This window comes from Chaetura pelagica, unplaced genomic scaffold (genome assembly GCF_000747805.2).
Source record: "Chaetura pelagica isolate M959 unplaced genomic scaffold, ChaPel_1.0 scaffold211, whole genome shotgun sequence".
In the NCBI taxonomy this organism is placed as follows: domain Eukaryota; kingdom Metazoa; phylum Chordata; class Aves; order Apodiformes; family Apodidae; genus Chaetura; species Chaetura pelagica.
The window spans coordinates 29,752-48,258 of record NW_009952157.1 but is presented as its reverse complement, the minus strand read 5'-3'; the positions used below and the strand labels follow the sequence as shown (position 1 = coordinate 48,258).

The following is an 18,507-nucleotide window of genomic DNA, read 5'->3' as shown; positions in this document are numbered from 1 at the left end:
ACTTACTTGGGAACAGATATGAAAAATGGCAATAATGTTACATCAAGAGTCCATCTGACAAAGATTCAACTTGGCAGGCCAATTCAGCAGTCACAAGAGCCAGGCTTAAGTACAATTTTAAGCAGAACTAATAGTTTTCCCACAACATTCCAACCACCTTAATTTTCCAAAACCTCACCACTAGAGGTTACAGTTGGAAGGGACCTTAAAGGTCACCAGATTCCAACCTCCCTGGTATAATCAGGGATACCTGCTACATAATTTTTATTAAGAAAGATTCTGAAAGTGTAAGAGGCAAGATTATTTGCTCCAGATTTTTTGATGTTCCACTATTTACTCCTGGTAGATGTACTGCCTGCAGAAAAAGAAATAAAATAGGGAGTATGTAACACAGACCCTTTCACAACACAGATAAGTCACACAACTTATAAAAAGGAGTACTTCTGCTACTGCACCTTTCACAAACAGAACAGTGGTTAGATCACTAGCTTTTCTGGGACCAGAGTTTGAGTTCAGCTTAAGGACAGCCATGTAAAATGAGCTCTAACAGGATTAATCCAGCTTCTTCTAGATGATCCTTCTTTTCTAGAACACCAACTTAGGTGACATTAGTTGCATGATTCTTCTTTAGAAGTTGCTGGCAGAGGAATGAAGCCATTTGACAGTTCAGCAATAGACATTTGCTGGTTCACTTACATGGCTTCTGTACAGCACACAGGACCCAATAAAAATACTAAGCCAAGTTTGTTAATTGCATGGTGGCTTTATAAATGTCCCAAGCTGACAGATATTCCTTTGGCTATGAGAATTTAAAATTATGCAGTTTCCCCAGAACAGATCTTTGCAATCTTCACATGTATCAAACTCAATCATGATAATAATACTTAAAGTCATTTTTTTTAAAAAGCACACACACAAAAAAAAATAATTTATTTCTTAGTTGGCTTCCAGGATCTCCAGACATCAAATGCAGGATTTCAGGAATACATAGAAAGAGATGTAAGATTCAAAGCCAGCTCTGCCAGGATCCCTGTGCTTCCTACGTAACAGAACTGTGGACTTCAGGAAGCTAATTGGGACCTCTACCACTCCAGCTGCTTCACTGTGAGCCTGACTCCGGACAGCCCCAAGAATCCCAGTTTCCCTGTGGCCAGTCTCTGTGCTGAAGGATTGCTTCCAGCCACCTGGGCCCACAGCTGAGTTCAAAAAGCTTGACTGTCCAAGACGGGAGGAAAACAGTTCCCAACTTCCCCTCTGCTGGCATCACCAGGAGGCAGGGGGCTTTATTCTTTTGATTTTTTTTGGACTGGATTCAAATTTATCTCAAGAAATTTCATAGCTGCATCCTGAGCTGTCTCTCCAGCATTCCCAATTAGGCTGTTTAATCATAAAACAATAATTAATAAGCAGCAAAACATACCTGTACAGAGTCCAGAACACTAACTTGTTCTTATTAAGTTGGTCACGTGACAGACGTGTCAGTATGAATTCTTGAAATAAAGGGAAAAGTTACATAGTAAAAAAAAAAAAGAAAATAAGAAAAAACAATTAAAATTTCTTATTATTGTTGCAGGGATATTAATTTGTTTGGTTTGTTTTAAACATTTCCTGGATTTACAAAATGCAGCAGGTTAAATGCTTGTTTCATGTCTTTCATTTTGTAACAGTAAAATGGTAAAGGGAAGCAGTAATACATTTTATTTTGTGATCAGTGTGACCCTGGAAAGACAACTGGGACTAGTTACATCAAAATTATCCTAAGAAGAAAGCTGACATTATTGATATTTTTTTAAACATCATTGAGCAAATTCAGAATACATGTTTGAAACTCAACAACCTGAAGCCCACCTAGAAGATTCTTTTCCTACTGTAAGCTCTACTTAAGTATGAGAATCACATATATTTCTGTAGATTACATAAAGTCACACTGAATGTCTTTCAGATAAAGCTGAGGATTTCAACTTTAATAATGTGCTGAAACTGAAAGCAAGAGGCAAAAATCAACTAACATCCAAGTACAGACAGCATTTATATTTTATTAGGACAACATAGGTCTTGAAATCACAACAAATACCACTTCGTGGTCATCATCTCTCAGAAGAGACACTCCATTCCAGAATCTCTATAATCTCCTCCTTTATCAACAGAATACATCTTAATGCTGCACAAATTTCAGTGCTTAGAGGTCAGAGTCAATGTAGAGGATACTCTGAAGATTTGTGGAAGCATATTACTCAGTTGGTAAAACATTTCCTCAGAAATTGTCTAGAAAAAAAAAGTTTAAAAAATACATCAGTAAGCTTTGACTTTTTGCTGTAGTTTGGAAGAATTAAGTCTCTCTCAGTTTTGTTTCTTGACATTTAAGAGAAGTGTTATTTTCAGACTATGTGTTACAATTCTATTTAATTTAATCAAAAGGAAAAGACTGACCTAAAAATACTGTTTGTGTATTTGTTTCATCATCTTTTTCCAGTAGACTTCTTGTTCCAGTAATGGATTATTTCTGCCTAGGACAAGCAGGACAGTGCTGTTTCTTATCTATAGGACTCCTGCTCACTGAATTCCCACATTACATTCAGCTTCACTACTTAGTTAATTCTTGGCTTTCTCCTTGCTCATCTGTTTACTACTTTGTCAAGAAATACATGGAATTTCTTTCCTAATACGACTGATTTTTTGTATGACTTCCAGTACCACTTTTTAGAACAAATAACACTTAGTGCTAGTCAGCTTCAGAAAACGTCCTATTTCTGAAGATAAGCTAGAACTCCAAATTCAGTAATTACAGAATTTTTATTACCATTAACTTCAAATACCTAGAGTCATGAGTTAATGTGGAAGCATGACTGAATTCATTGCATATTGTTAGACAATATGACCAATCAAGGCCTGAACTTATGTAATGCAAGGTTAGTCCATTTCTTCAGAGCAAATAATAGCACAAATAGTATATTTTCCAAAGGTGACGTATTCACTGTTTGTAAAGGTGAATTTCCCAATTTTAAATTTCAGGATCCTCAGAAGATACTACAGGATATAACAAATTATAAACCCTTCTTTTTCCTGTTCTATAGGCAAGTGACCAAAGCCACAGTGATTGTTAAGCTCATACAAAAAGAAAAGGACATAGCAAAGAAATCAAAACTAGATCTGCTGACATTTAATTTCTTGTTGAATAGGAATTCAGTTTAACCTACCTGTGGTACCAAGAATTGCACAGTCCGAGAAATTCCTCCATCCCATGAGGCCATCTCCATCATGAAACCTAGGAAGCAGCATTCATACTGTAAGCATTACGTATGTAATCTCCCCCATCAATTACACCATTATCAAGCAGTGAGGGAGTTTTCATACACCATTAGGATTTTAGCTGCCTTAACTAGGAATGTCATTAATCACATTTAATCAGACTTGGCCAAACTCCTAAGTGAAATCTGCTTTAACTGGAAAATCTAATGAGCAGGTATGGAGAAAATCAATATACCCTTGAAGAGCAGAATACAAGTCCTATTGTACAGCAGAGAGCTAGCCAGCAGGAGTGAGAGGTTTCTCCTGATATGCATGAGTCCTTTCAATGGCTTGCTTTCTTCAATGAGAAATAGCTCCTTCCTTCAGCTCTGACCACTTCCATGTGAAAGAGTATAAGCTCACTGCCAAAAGTCCACGGACAATCTGGCAGCGAGAGAAACTACCTGGACTTACATGGAAAAAGTTAAGTACTCCTTTATTGCTCAAGTTAGACTATGGCATTTTTATGCTGGTATTTCCACACAAATTAACCACAAGGGCCACAGGAACATATTAGTGGCAAATAAAGATACTAAAAAAAAAAATATCTTTAATAGAAGTGGCTATGTGGATGGTATTCCACACTGAATTACTAAAGGTCATAACAAGAAGAGGTTCCTTGAGCAGGTAATAGTAAGAACATTAATACTACTAAAATTTTAAATACTCTTAAATAACTGGTTCAAGTATTTAAGTGCAATACACGAGGAAAAAGTAAATAATATCACTTGGAAGACAGAAAACCAAGCTGAGTCATCAGGACTTTGCAGAAGAGATGAATTCGTGTATAATCTAGTCTTGGACAAATGTGGCGAGTCCTCATTGCTTGAGGCAATCAAAATACAAAATACAGTGGAAATGATACTGCAGAGAACCACTAGCTCTTGCCTTTCTTCAGAGATTGCTCAAAGCAGCAATAAAGGCTTTTTCTTCTACATTTAAGTTACAAACATCATTTCAAAAAATTTTCGTCTCCATTCTGTGTGTGAGACTATTTCCTGGTACAAGTTAAGAATTTTCAAGTGACAATATAAGTGTATATTTTAACAAATAACAAATCATTGAAAAACACCTGTATAGGTGAAAATATACAGCCTGAGCTAAGGCTGAATCTGATCAAAGTCAACATAAAAAAAACCATCTGCAGCATTCACTAACATACCTTTGATGCACTTGAAAACAAGCTCTGCCCTCTTCAAGCACCATGGAATGGTCATTTCCTAAAAATTAGTAAATGAAAAGCCTCAATGCCCAATGGATCTAACCAACAAGAGTAGCAGGGAATTTACTAAAAATAATGCATTTTTGGCATAGAACCACATTTTCCCATCAGGTACTCAAGCAGCATTAACGGCCATGAAGAGGGATTCAGTTTTCCAGAGTATTCTAGCAGGTGGTATGTACCTTATAGGTGACCATAAAAGCATGGTAACTGCAGCTTATTGGTAGAAGACTCCAGTGGCAAAACAATACATAATTTTTTTAAGCTGAGATGTTGAATAAAAATACTGTTGACAACTCTGTTAACTTAATTGGACACGGGTCTGTTTAATTCCCTTGTAGAGCTTCAGAAAAACATATAATATTCAGTGGGTAACTGTTGGATTTGTGCTTCAGGTAGCCACAGCTCCTGACTACCTTATAGAAGAAACAGCTGATGATTCTTAGGTGTTGATGATGATTTGGGTAAAGATTTATCAGCATATCCACCACCTTCAGTAAAATCTTTCCAATACTGGAACTGGAAGAAGCCCTTTGCCCCTAAAGATGCCTTTGTGTTAAGAGTTAAAGGAAACCAAATCCATCTTCATCTGATGGAGGAGTTTACATATGTAAACAGGTAACAAATTCTTACCTCAAGTTAAACACCAAGGTGGCATATGAAAACCAGACCTCTTTAAGATATATTAACCATGGCTACAAGCACTGGTCTAAATAATTTACGTAACAGTTTAAATACTTTAGTACATTAAACATTCTTTAGCTGTACACTACAAAGTGGATATTCCTAGTCAGAGACAGAATGACTGTCACTGTAAACACTTCTCAGAAAGAAAACAGTACCTATTTGTTCTGATACACTCTTCAACATTAAAACTACCACTTCCTAGTCTGATTCCAGGAATACACATGCAGAAACAAATGTATCATTCTATGTACCTTTCCAAATTTACACTTTACATAGTTTTCTATTCAGTAAAGCCGCCCTTTATTTTGCAATGCCAAACGCTGTGCTTTCTGTCATTTTCAAAGATCTCACCTTCAGAATTAATTAAATAAATGAGAAACAAGGTTATCTAAGAATGCCAACTGAATAACACTGAAGCAGTATGCTGAGTGTGGCTGCACTAAACAACTTGTGAAAGCCAAAGTTCCTACTTAGGTGGGAGTACCTCCTGCTATCCCCAAAATACATAATGTGTTAAAACCAGCATAAGATAGAAATGACTTTTCAGAAAACTTTCTTTCATGATGTAAATAACTGCATCGATAGATGATGCTTTTACGGTCTACAACACATGATGCAGAACAATGCTGGACTTTTTTTTTCCCCCCTTTCTAGGTTTTTTGGAAGAAATACTTGGCCTGTTACAATTTATCTGCCTATGTGTGCTTTCTGTCACAAGTAATACAGGTTCTTATTTTTAGTTCTGATCACTGTGTTCGCTTAGGTAAAAAATGAGTGTTTAAAAAAAAAAAAAAAAAGGTCCTGTTGCTCTAAAGGTAACTCAGGAATACCTTGCATAATCAATAAAGGGAAATAAGCTTTAAAAGGACTGATCGAAACAGCAGGATATGACACTATTCCTTGGACTATTTCAGAGGAACACAAATGTTAAATCTTGTGGGCACTCAGGAAAATAACAGGTTGAATCCAGAACGTCACTGCGTGCAAGCCACAAGAACTGAAAAAGATGCACTAGTGATTCAATTATAATCAGGATTTTTCTCTCTTTTCTTCAAATTACGTAGCAGTTGTAGAAAAGATGAAGGATCAGGTAAGTATCAATTCAAAATACAGTGCAGTATAAATACACAGGCAAAAAGCTCCTCTCCTATAGCAAGTTTTGGTTAATAGCATTCAAGCAAGTAAAAAACCACCTGGGACTTTGGGTTTTGTTCACCAGCAGAAACCACGCTTATTTTTAAAGATGCAGTTATTTGTTGTCAAATTCATGTCTTCTGCTTATTAAAAAAAAACCACAAAACATACCAGTCTCGCTGATTAGTAAAATATGCTGCAAACCTTTATATTCAAACAAATTTGTGACAGACTCATTACATGGGGCTGCCACTTTTAGAAAACTAAGGGCTTGCACTTTTTACAGAATGCTGTCATAACCAGGTAATGAAAACTCTGAAATCCATAATTGTCTGATGGGATGAAGATATCAAACCAAATTTTCATTGTTAGTATTAGTAAGTTAAGAATGATCAAGATGTTTACTTGAAGCATCTCTGTGCACATCCCAAACACTGTTTGAGCAGCTATATATTAAAGGCAGGAAACTGGGATGAGAAATATTTGAGGATAACCACCCCATCGATAATCTCTCTATATGCATAAACATCTGTTATGAAATTTTTACTTTCTTTATTTCTACCTTTTTTCAAAACATTATTTTATCTTAACTTGCGTAATAGACAGATGTTTGAGACCCCTGAAGAGTCACATTTTTCTCAGTGTTGTTGTGTGGAGAGCAGCAGTGTTTCCTATGTTGAAAATACCAAGGAAGTGTGCCAAGTCTAGCATTTTTAGTGACACCATGCTATCGAAGCCTTTTCATTCCCCAGATTATATATCAGCTTGTATTAGATTTAGAACAGTGATCAGACAGTAATGTCTCAGTTGTCCTGAATTTGAACTTTTGAAATTTTGAACTCTGCTTTTGCATTTTTCAAATACCGAACCAACTTTCTTTGGTTTAACTTAACAATAACTACAGAGAAATCTGTTCTTGTTGTTCTTGTCATAAGAAAAACTAAGGAAAACAGAATTCCTATTTTTTTTCTTAGAAAAAAAAAAAATTCTCTTTTTATGAAGGTCCAGTAATAACAAAATGTCATGGGTTCATTGAGATCCCTACACTGATAACTTCTGTGAGGTTATAAACGCAATTCTTCCGTCCATAAAAGAAGAAACCTTTGGGAAAAGCACAGAGAAAACTCATGATGAATGCCTGTCACAGTGAAGCAAGCAAACAACTCTGCAGCTGTGCTCCTGGTTAACCACTTTACAAAAATGTTTTTCTGTAGGTGGTAAACACAGATTCAAAACTGGGGCTGCTGAAGGCACTAAGTTCAGGTTAACTTTCAGTGATCTCTTATTATTCACTCTTCCCTCAACAACAAGCTACATATCTGTGTGTTTCAAATGAGGTCACCCAGCTGCAAAGCACTGTAATAAGAAATGCTGCTAATGCAATTCATACAATGCAGTTTTGGCTAAACATACACTTAATCACATAGGTCCCTTTCTGCTTACTCTGCAAAGACTGAAAGCTTAATATTAAAGGTCAATTGTTCTACCAAGACCTTTTTAGAACCCAGCTCTACACAGGAAGGTTAATTCTTCAGTTTCACGCATACAAGTGACAATGCTCTCCAAGCACATTGCACACTTGGTCTTCTATTTATTTGTATTTTAAAATACAGATAAGCAAATAAAAACTGAGATTAACGTGGTTTAATAAAAAAAAAATATATAGTCAGATGGCAACTTGATTAAGAAAAAAGATCAATACATTTATGAAACACAGTAACTAGATCCCATGAGTAACCCAGGCTGCTGTCCTGCAAGTTGATTACTTGTGTTTGTGCCCCAAAAAAGTTAAATGCCAGATATGAAAAAATTCAGAAATAATACAATCTGTTCCTAAAAGTCTGCTTTTATGTATGAAAATATGTATTTCAGAACCTTTATTATTGGACATTTTTAACGTATGCATTGCTTGCACTTTCACAATGAACTCTGATCTTGCAAAAAGGGTTCCAATGTTACACTGTGTTCCAATCAAATTGTTAGAAAAAAAGTCACCGTTAAAGGTAAAACACTGCTGAGCCTTTGTCTTGCTATGAGTCAGGCACTTTCAAAGAAGGGAAGGCAGTAGTGAAATTTAAAAAAGAAAGATCAAAGGGATTTTTAAAAAACACAACAGACTATAATAATCCATGCAAGGGCATCAGTAATGGCAGCTTTACATTATTTTTCTCATTTCTTTATAGACTTTCCACCTCCTAAGGAGGTGAGATAAATGGCTCTACCGCCTGTTCTGCTGCTCTCCCTGGCTCCCCACCACATTTTTCTTCTCTCCTAGTCTACTGTAAGGCAGATGTGACAGATGAAAGAGGTTGTCAATGATACTAGGTTACTATGCATCGGGAAAACCTCCAGTGGAGCAAAAAACCAACTCTACACATTAGTGTCCCATGGAAGAAGAGAACATAACAGCTCAGCAGAGTAAGAAAGCACACTTGTATCTACAAAGAGGACCGACAATATGCTGCTTCTTGTCCAGCTGGTATTTGGGGGCCTTAAAGAGGAAACAGGGACAGATACTATGGATGCAAGTGATTAAGCAGAGAAGAAGGAAACAGTTTAGAACAATGGTGAAATCTGCCTGCTGCTGTGTATGGTTTGGCGGTGTTTAGGGATACAGAACTCTAACCCAAACTTTGCTAGTTTTGCTGTTCATACAACTTATGTTTTAAGGTTTTCTAACTAGGAACAGTTAAAACTGAGCATCTGGTATTACTATCTCACCAGCAACCCTAAAAGCATAGCTTCTACACAAAGAGCCATTGGTAGAAGACTTCCAGGCACATGGTCCCATCTTTCATTAACAATTGTGCAACTGTGCAATGAGGTGGATCAAGGAAGTGAAGTCTCCAAAATGCAAGGTAAGAATAAAAAGTTAAAGTGATTCAGCTGGCTGAAATGTTTTTAACTGCTTCAGTTCCTTAATTTGGGTCATGATATAGAATCATAGAATGGACTGATTTGGAAGGGACCTTAAAGATCAACTAGTTCCAAGCCCCCTGCATGGGCAGAGATGGCACAATGATGTGGCAGGAGCATGTGGCTAGGATAAACTGTCTCGTTTGGCTTAAACCAGCATGAAATACAACCTTTGTAAAAATAATTTTTCTTGCATCCTAGAAGACAAAACCAAAACAAACCTTTATATTTACTTACCTCTGACATATCGTGCACCAATAGGAGAGGAATGCTAATGGTAGTAATGTCGTGTGTGCAGCAAACTTTGAGAATGTTTCTGAGTCCCATAATTGCAGGATCCCGAGCAGTTATGTTACCAGATCGTACGTTATCATCCACACAGAGGTGAAAAGCAACATGAATTTCAGAAAGATTTGAATGGCGTGTGATATAGAATTCTCCTACAGAGTAATAAAAACCAAGAAGTCAAGATACCAAGGTAGTGGTCAGGGTCAGTAAAGACAAAAAGCAAATACAAATATACAACAGAGATCAGAACACAAACATAAGGAGATTAAAAATGTTAGAAACCAACTGATCTAAAATCTCTTGGAGTATCATTGTTTTACATTCATCCTACACACACTTCCCTGCTTTGATGGGTTTCACTGGCATCACAGACACCTGGTGTAGTAGGAAGCAGCAGTGCCAACACAGGCGGATATGATCTATACATAGCATGAAACAGAAAAACAGAGAGGAGGTGTAATGCTCAAAACATATAATGTAAGCACTGAATTGCAGACAGATGTGGGAGGCAGAAAGACCAAAAATGGATGGGTTAAAATAAAGAATTCAAAAAGCCTGTGGAAAAAGATAGTGGGTTACATAACAACTGAGATATGTACTGGAAAACAAAGGTTTCAGTGATCATTAAAATTTAAAATCATTCACAGTAATGGGAAGATAAGTTATGGAGCTGTTTTCAAAAGCTAACAAGATAACTTGTTGAGGGTATTTTTAGACTTGGTATTAATTACCAAAGGTAGAGAAAGAGCAAGGAACAGTGAAATGCATGTCACTCCATCTTACCTTTCTGCTGGAGACCAAAAGTCTATAGTAGAGTCAACAGAAAAGCAGATATGCAATACCCCTGCTGTTTCAGTAACAGGTAGGCATTTTTCTTTAAATCTATTTTCACTGGTCATTTAATTTAAGATACTACCTTTGTACTGGGACAGCTGAAGAACAGGTATGTATTCCTTTCTGGTGACTGCTAAGGGGCTAGTAATCCCCAACAGTGACTAAGAGCAGTAATACACAAGCCACTGCAGCAAGATTCACCTGGATTTACCTGTTCAAGACCCACGTTGATTTATAATCCACTTATATTAGCAAGACCTAAGACAATCACGAAAACAATTTATTCAACCGTGGGTTGTATGGATTTCACTCCTCATTCCTCTGTGTATTCCTCTTCAAATTCCACAGTTTTCCTGACTAAAATCCACAACATACACAGAATGTACTTCCTCTTTGAGAGAAATGGACTTGTACATTCTCAAAGTTAAAAAATACACTTCAAAATGCTTTACCGTATCACAACAGTGACATATATATAATTATTTCCAAAAATAAAATTACTTGCTAGTATTTAAATTTCACCTTTTCCCAAGATGCTCAGAGATCTTTTTTCACCCTCAAATTCAAAAAAGAAATTTTAGGCATAGAGAACTTAAAGTGATTTGCCCCAAGTCACATGATGCAGTGGCAAAGCTGGGAATAGAAACCAGATGTCCTGACACCCAGTTCTCTGCTGTAGCCACAAGAACATCCTTCTCTCCTGACTGAGTTCAACTTGAGGTTACTTTATAATTTATCTTTGAGTGTAGAGCTTAAAATGTACATCTATAAAACACAATTTGCTTTAAGAAGAGTGGAAAATGCAACAGAACTCACCTGGCAAAATATTTGACTGGTTTCGTTCAATATTCTTTAATTTATCTTCATTTCCACTACTTTTGTTTTCTGTATAGAAATGCATAGCAAGAATATTAAACATATCATCTATTAATTATGCTTTGGAATGAATGTTTGATGTACTGAGATAATATAATTTTTATAATCAAGTCCCCAAAAAGCAGGGGGATTGACAGGAAGTGTTTTTACTGTCTTCAGTGGACACTGAAGTGAATCCCATCTCACATCACAGAGTCACGGAGCGGTTAGGGTTGGACGCCTGAAGATTATCTAGTCCAAAGCCCCTGCTAGAGCAGGATCCCATACACTAGTCACTACACCTACGCAGTAAATCCTTAGCTTTCTTATTTAATCATCCTATGATACCTCTTCATTTGGACAAAAGAAAACACAATATCCTAAAACTTACTACTAAACTTTCCAGATTGCCCCCACAAATATGTAGTACCTTGTGATTGTTTTTTAAATAATGTAGCTATTCAAAACAAATTTCCTAGTATTACAAGAATTTTTGTTAAGATTTACATAAATCAGCAGTATAAAAACAGCTTTCAGTACTTTCAAGACTACAGCAATACACAGATTCCTAAGAAAACTTGTTTCTCCATGTACTCTTATGAATCTATTCATGTTACTGACGTATTTAAACCACATATGTAGTTCTCTCCAAGGAAAACAAAGTTTCATGATGTACAAGTGCTGCCTTAACACCATGTGGTCAGAAAATTTCACACTCATTTGTAAATCAAACTGCAAAGTAAACCATTCACAAGGATTTGGTCAGTACTAAAAACTTTACAGACTCAGTCTATTTATTTTTCAGTTTTTAGTGTTCACTTATAAGGAAGGGGAAAAGTAAGTTGTAACTCCTCTTCCACAATTTTTAAAGCTTTACATTTAAATAGAAATAAAAAGGTCAAGTCTGTGTTGCTACAGGCAGTTTAAACTGCAGAGGAAATCACAATGGCCCTGCACACAGCCCCATGCTGTCAAAGTGTGAACAGAACTGAAGGATTCACACTTTTTTTTTTTTTTTGTAGTAAGGTATGTCTGCTATGGCAGCAAAGGCATCATGTGAACATGCTGTCTGTGAAGAAAGAATTTCATGTAGACTTCTCACAGCTTATTGATAAAACTAGAACATTCAATTTTATAGATCAGATAACTGAAATAAAGTGAAATGAATTTGCCCATAACCATAAATATTCAGCTGCCCATTATTCTATTTCAAGGAAAGCAATTTTGGTTGTCACTGACCATGATGTCTTTTCGACTTACTGCTACACTGTGCTCTGGCCTTCAGTACAACCTTCTGGACAACTCCAAGCTGTTCTTGAATTCCAGGAAAATGGAAATCTGTGCATTCTTGGCAAACAGTTGCAAAATCTAGGAAAAAAACCCACAAACACATTAAAACTCATATAATAAGGCTGTGCTTAGCAACACTACATAATTCTACTGCTCATGCAAGGCCCCTCAAAACCAGACAAAGGCCTACTGTACTCCTCTTTAAGTTCCAAAAAATTATGGCAGAGATAAAATATTTTTTGAAATAAATTAATTTGGGGGGGGAGTAGGAATTCAACTTTGAGTGCTGTTCTATTCAAACAAAGTCACTCAGATTAAAAACTTTCAGAATAAGGCAGGCAAGAATGCTAGAAGGCCTGTGGATGAACAAGGAGCTCCTAGACACACTCGGATGTAAAAAGAAAAGTCTGCAGAGCATGGAAGCAAGAACAGGTAGCCTGGTAGGTGTACAAAGATGTCCAAAAAGCCAGAGATCACATTAGGAGAGCCAACACCCAGATTAAATTGTGTCATGGACATCAAGGGTAACAAGAAAAGCTTCTACAGGAACGTCAGCAATAAAAGGAAGATTAGGGAAACCAGGGGCTCTCTCCAGAAGAAAACAGGAGACCTGGTCATGCAGGATATGAGGTGCTCAATGACTTTTTTGCCTCAGTCTTCACTGGTAAGGGCTCTGGCCACACCACCCAGGTTGCAGAAGGCAAAGTCTGGGACAGGGAGAAGAATGATCCACCCACTGGAGGAGAAGGGCAGATTTGACACCGTCTAAAGAACCTGGAAGTGCACAAGTCTATGAGACCTGATGAGATCCATCTATGACTCCCGAGGAAACTGGCAGGTGAAGTTGCTAAGCCACTTTCCATCATATTTGAAAAGACATGGCAGTCCAATGAAGCTCCCACTGACTGGAGAATGGGAAACAACCACCATTTTCTATAAGAGAAAAAGGAAGACCTGGGGAAATACAGGCCAGTCAGACTCATCTGTGTGCCCAGCACGATCATGGAGCAGATCCTCCTGAAGGCTCTGCTAAGGCACATGGAAAAGGTGGAGGTGGTTGGTGGCAACCAGCATGGCTTCACAAAGGGCAAATTGTGCCTGACAAATGTGGTGGCCTTCTACAATGGGGTCACAGCATTGGTAGGCGAGGAGGTTTGTCAGACAACTGACATAATTTACCTGGCCTTGTGCAAAGCGTTCATTAATGTCCTGCACATTATCCTGGTCTCTAAATTGGAAAGATATGGATTCAATGGATGGATCACTTGATGTTTACGGAATTCGTGGATAAGGAACCGGTGCTGCTTAACATCTTTGCTGGCAACATGGATGGTGGGGTCAAGTGCATCCTCAGTAAGTTTGCTGACAACACCAAATTGTGTGGCGAGGTCAACACACTGGAAGGGAGGGATGCCATCCAGAGGGAACTTGACAGCCTTCAAATTGTGGACCCATGACAACCTCATTAAATTCAGTAAGACCAAGGTCCTGCACCTGGGCTGGGGCAATCCCAAGCACGAATGCACGTTGGGCAGAGAATGCATCAAGAACAGCCCTGAGGAAAAGGATTTGGGGGTGTTGGCTGATTAGAAACTCATCATGAGCCAGCAATGTGCTCCTCTGCAGCCCAGAAAGGCAACTGTGTCCTGGGCTGCTGTTGTGATCCGATGCCAAGGGGGCTATCAAAAGCTGCATCAAAAGAAGCATGGCCAGCAGGTCCACCCCTCTACTCTGCTCTTGTGAGATTCTACCTGGAGTATTGCATCCAGCTCTGGAGCCCCCAACATAGAACGGACATGGAGTCGTTGGAGAGAGTCTAGAGAAGGGCCACAAAGATGATCAGAAGGCTGAAGCACCTCTGCTATGGAGACAGGCTGAGAGAGTTGGGATTGTTCAGCCTGGACAAGAGAAGGCTTTGGGCATATCTCCAAGTGGCCTTCAAGTACTTAAGGGGGCCTATAGGAAAGCTGGAGGGACTTCTTACAAGGGCACATAGCAAGAGGACAAGGGATAATGGCTTTAAATTGGAAGGGGGTTGATTTATATTAGCTATTAGGAAGAAATTCTTAACTGTGAAGGTGGTGAGACACTGGAACAGGCTGCCCAGGGAAGCTGTGGATGCTCTCTCCTTGGAAGAGTTCATTGAAGAGTTCATTGAAAAGACCTTAGAAGGTCCCTTCCACCCCAAACCATTCTGATTACATGATTTCCTCTTGTCCTGTTACTTGTTACTGGGGAGGAGAGACTAACCCCCACCTCCCTACAAACTCCTCTCAGGTAGCTGTAAAGGTCTCCCCTCAGCCTCCTCCACTTCAGAGTAAACAATGCCAGTTCCCTCAGCTGGTCCTTGTAAAACTTCTCCAGATCCTTCACCAGCTTCATTGCCCTTCTCTGGACTTGCTCCAGCACCTCAATGTCTTTCTTGTGGTGAGGGGCCCAAAACTGAACACAATATTCAGGTGCCGCCTCACAACTGCCAAGCACAGGATCACAATCACTTCTCTAGTCCTGCTGGCCACACCATTTCTGATACAAGCCACGATACTGTTGGACACACTGCTGTCCCTTTGGAACTCAGAGAAATAAAAAAATAGAGAGGATTATATTTCTTATTTTCCCCTTGTGGCTGGAAGATCTAACTGCTAGCTATAAGACGCAGTATTGTATTTAACAGTATTACTTAAATATCTGTCTTCTCTTATCTTTTAAAATTCAGTATAAAAACAAATCTTCACTTATTGTTACTAATTTAGGTATTTAAGCAGTTTAAAAAGTATCTGAAAATGAGTACAAGTATGAAATAATACAGTCAGAATTAAGTAACTTGGAAACCATAAACAGCACAAACGCAACCACAATTTTTACTGGTACACTTCCCTCTCCTTCTTGCTACAAGCCTGCTTCCACACACTGTTTTCAGAGAATATCAACCACCAAAGTTGTTTTTTTGTTGTTTTTTTTTTTTTACAGCACACCATAACAATGACAAGTAATAGCAGTTCTGGTTGAAAAAGAAATTTCAAATGTAAGATGAAGATGGGAAAGTCAATAATGTGGTTCAGGAAAAGCCTCAGTGACCACAATTGGAACAGGAATGAACACATTTCATTGGTTAACTTTGATACAAGTAGGTAAGTAATATTCCTACTGTTATTTTTTAATGGAACACATAGAGCACTGGATATCTAAAGCATATGGTAAAAATACATTTACATATACATTTGCTTATCAATTTAAAATCTTACCATGTTTCATTTTCATCTTTGCCAACCAGTTCCAGTATGCTAAGCTACAGGAATCAGAATCCCCTACTGATAAGAAGCCAGTCTAAGGCAGGGAAATCAATGCTGAAGTGGTCACTCTAACTGTGTTCCTTACTCAAACATAAAACGTACAACAGAGAAGAGATAACATGGTAACAGAACTTATGTCTGTCCCCCATCCCCATCCCCATCTCTTTTTACATTTGTTACTCTTTTGCAATACCATGTTGAAAACTTTAGGATCTTCAGTAAATTTTAATTTTAAAGTGAATTTTTTTTACAAGAGAAGACAGCAAGTTCTTAAGAGGCATTTGTTTTCACTGTACACAGTACATCCCATCAGAGGACTCACCTCTTTTGATGCCACTGTATGAACTGATACGATTATCTACCAATAAAACCAGGCCACAGAGAGAAGCTGAATAGAGAGACATGGCAGTCTGAAGTCTGTGAAGTTTTACTCCACTTCGATGATTGCGCTTATGTTTACAGAAATCCAGCATATCAGCTCTCAGTAGTCTCAAGTTATGCATGGTCTTCAACTGAGCTCCTGTACAGAATGTAAATTATTTTAATACATACAGTAAAATAGGAAACTCAAGGAGTATTATTAAAATGCAAGGGTGCTCCCCTATGTTTCATGGAAGAAATACCCAAAGGAGGTTCTTAATCATGTGTTCAGTTTTACATAGATAGCAGCAATTTACAAAATAAAGAGTAAAACCCACAATATTTTCACATTATGTCACAAAGCAAGGCTCAACAAAAAAAGTCAAAACAGAGCATACAAGAAGTCTCTGCTGCATAAATAAGAACTTTTAAGCATCTATTTTTCTGTTACTCTGTTGTGGGAATTGAATCTAATACCCACATTTTCTTACCAAAGATAAGAAAAGTTATATTTTAACTTTTAACTGCTATGTGTTTTGATGTTAGTGTGGTTTTCTACCCTAGACGCCTTGCAAGAGTGGATAAAAACTTGCTTCTAGTATGGTTTCCATTAAATATTTTCCAAGTAGGTAGATACTGTTTAATACAGTTTATACCATAGTGCACTTCTCTTACATTATGTAAAGAATAAATAAGAAACAATTACAAACTGTACATATTATAAACACTGACAAGTTAATACTGTAAATAACACATAGCTTAGATAGTAACAGGTGATACTATATAACCTATGTTTGGTTTCCGTGTCAGTTTACCTTACTTACCCAAGTGAATAGTAAAACTTTCTTCTAACAGCCTTTGCTCTTCATAAATTCTTCCATGTCCTTCTACAGATTCTCTCAGTTGGCTAGGCTGAACCTTAATTTCATCACTAAAATAATGAGAAACATACTTAAAATTTTATCCTAATTTTTGTTCAAGTAATATTTTGTCAAAGCTAACCAAAGTTTTTGCAGTTTGTCTGTGGAAACCAAGAGACTAAATTCATTTGAGTTAACTACACTCATCTGAAGTTTTGCCTTACTGGCATGCAATACTCCAGGTGCACACCAGCAGGAAGAGTAGACTCCACTGTTAGACACTGCTAGATTTATGTTACCTAGCCCATTTGTAAAGCATTCTGAGATTGAGAAATAAAAATAAATCACAATACCTAGTTATAACGTAAGAACATAGGAGAAAAATAAAAAAACACATGAATTCTTCTCAAATAGCTAAAACTCTGTTTATGAATCTACTAGACAAAACATTTGTTTTCCCCACAGAAAATGGGAGGCTAAAAAAAAGCCAAATCAAATGCTCCAGTGTTCAAACTAGCAGAAAATATTTCAGAGATCAGTTTTAATTTCTTTCCTAAATTCAACTATCTGCCAATAAGTGAAAGCATGTTCTGCTACATGAAAGAAAATGAACCTATTTCATCACAAAAAGAAATATAAACCTCTGCATTCTACATGTTCCCTCTTGTGGACAAAGCAGCCAACTGCAGCTACTCTAGCTTATTCGGAAACAGGATCCCACATAGACTTTCCTAAATTTCAAATTCAGTAGTTTCTGATCTTAAGTTCGTTTGAGTCTTTTGCTCATCATCTCACCCGGTGGAACTTCCAATTTTTCATTAAAACACATTATAACAAAGGCAAAACATGGTATGCACATAAACTTTATTTTCTAGGTATCCCAAGTACTTTGGGTTCCTATGCCACTTACAGTATGGATGTTTCTGCATGAAAAGTTTCTTTGTTTTCAAAGTGCCTAAACTTCAAAGGTGTTTTACAAAGGATTGTTTTATAAACTTACAAGTAATTCCACTAATTGCAAGTGCCTAGTGATTAGGCAGAACTGAGATATACCGTTAATAAATATACACACATACATAAGCAACTAGATGCATAAAAATATGTATGTCTGTGTCTATATGTACCCTTTGTCTATCTGTGTGCAACAATCTTTTTCTCCCTCTCTCTTTAAGCTTCAGTTGCCCTAATATAGACTACCTATGCACTCTTTTCAAATCCAGTAGGGACTTGTAGTTTTCAGGACTAAACCCATGCAAAGATATTACACTTTCTGCTAGTGTATGTGAGCAATGATTAAAATACTATTGCTTCACATCTGTTATAAGCATCCAAGATCATGAAGCCAAAGCACCCTTACTCTCCCTAAGAGGTACTTGCCTCTGGACCTCTAGCAGTCCATTTCTTCTAGTTTTCAGTAGTAAGCAACTTCACACCTTGGTCTTACTTTACAGTAGTAAAAGGCCAGAACATAAGCGGTTCA

At 37.5% G+C, this 18,507-nt stretch overlaps 1 protein-coding gene across 1 annotated transcript in view; it reads right to left on the bottom strand.

Moving 5' to 3' along the window:
* Nucleotides 1–2,053: 2,053 nt before the first annotated feature.
* Nucleotides 2,054–18,507, bottom strand: part of LOC104397225 (chromosome unknown open reading frame, human C12orf4) — a 21,137-nt gene continuing 4,683 nt past the window's right edge. Inside the window, exons 6-13 of the mRNA XM_010007173.1 lie at nt 16,992–17,098; nt 16,130–16,327; nt 12,464–12,592; nt 11,186–11,254; nt 9,485–9,687; nt 4,451–4,508; nt 3,198–3,265; nt 2,054–2,265 (exon numbers count right to left, since the gene is read on the bottom strand). Coding sequence (XP_010005475.1) covers nt 2,173–2,265; nt 3,198–3,265; nt 4,451–4,508; nt 9,485–9,687; nt 11,186–11,254; nt 12,464–12,592; nt 16,130–16,327; nt 16,992–17,098 — 925 coding nt within the window. The 3' untranslated portion in view covers nt 2,054–2,172. The remainder of the gene's footprint in view (nt 2,266–3,197; nt 3,266–4,450; nt 4,509–9,484; nt 9,688–11,185; nt 11,255–12,463; nt 12,593–16,129; nt 16,328–16,991; nt 17,099–18,507) is intronic.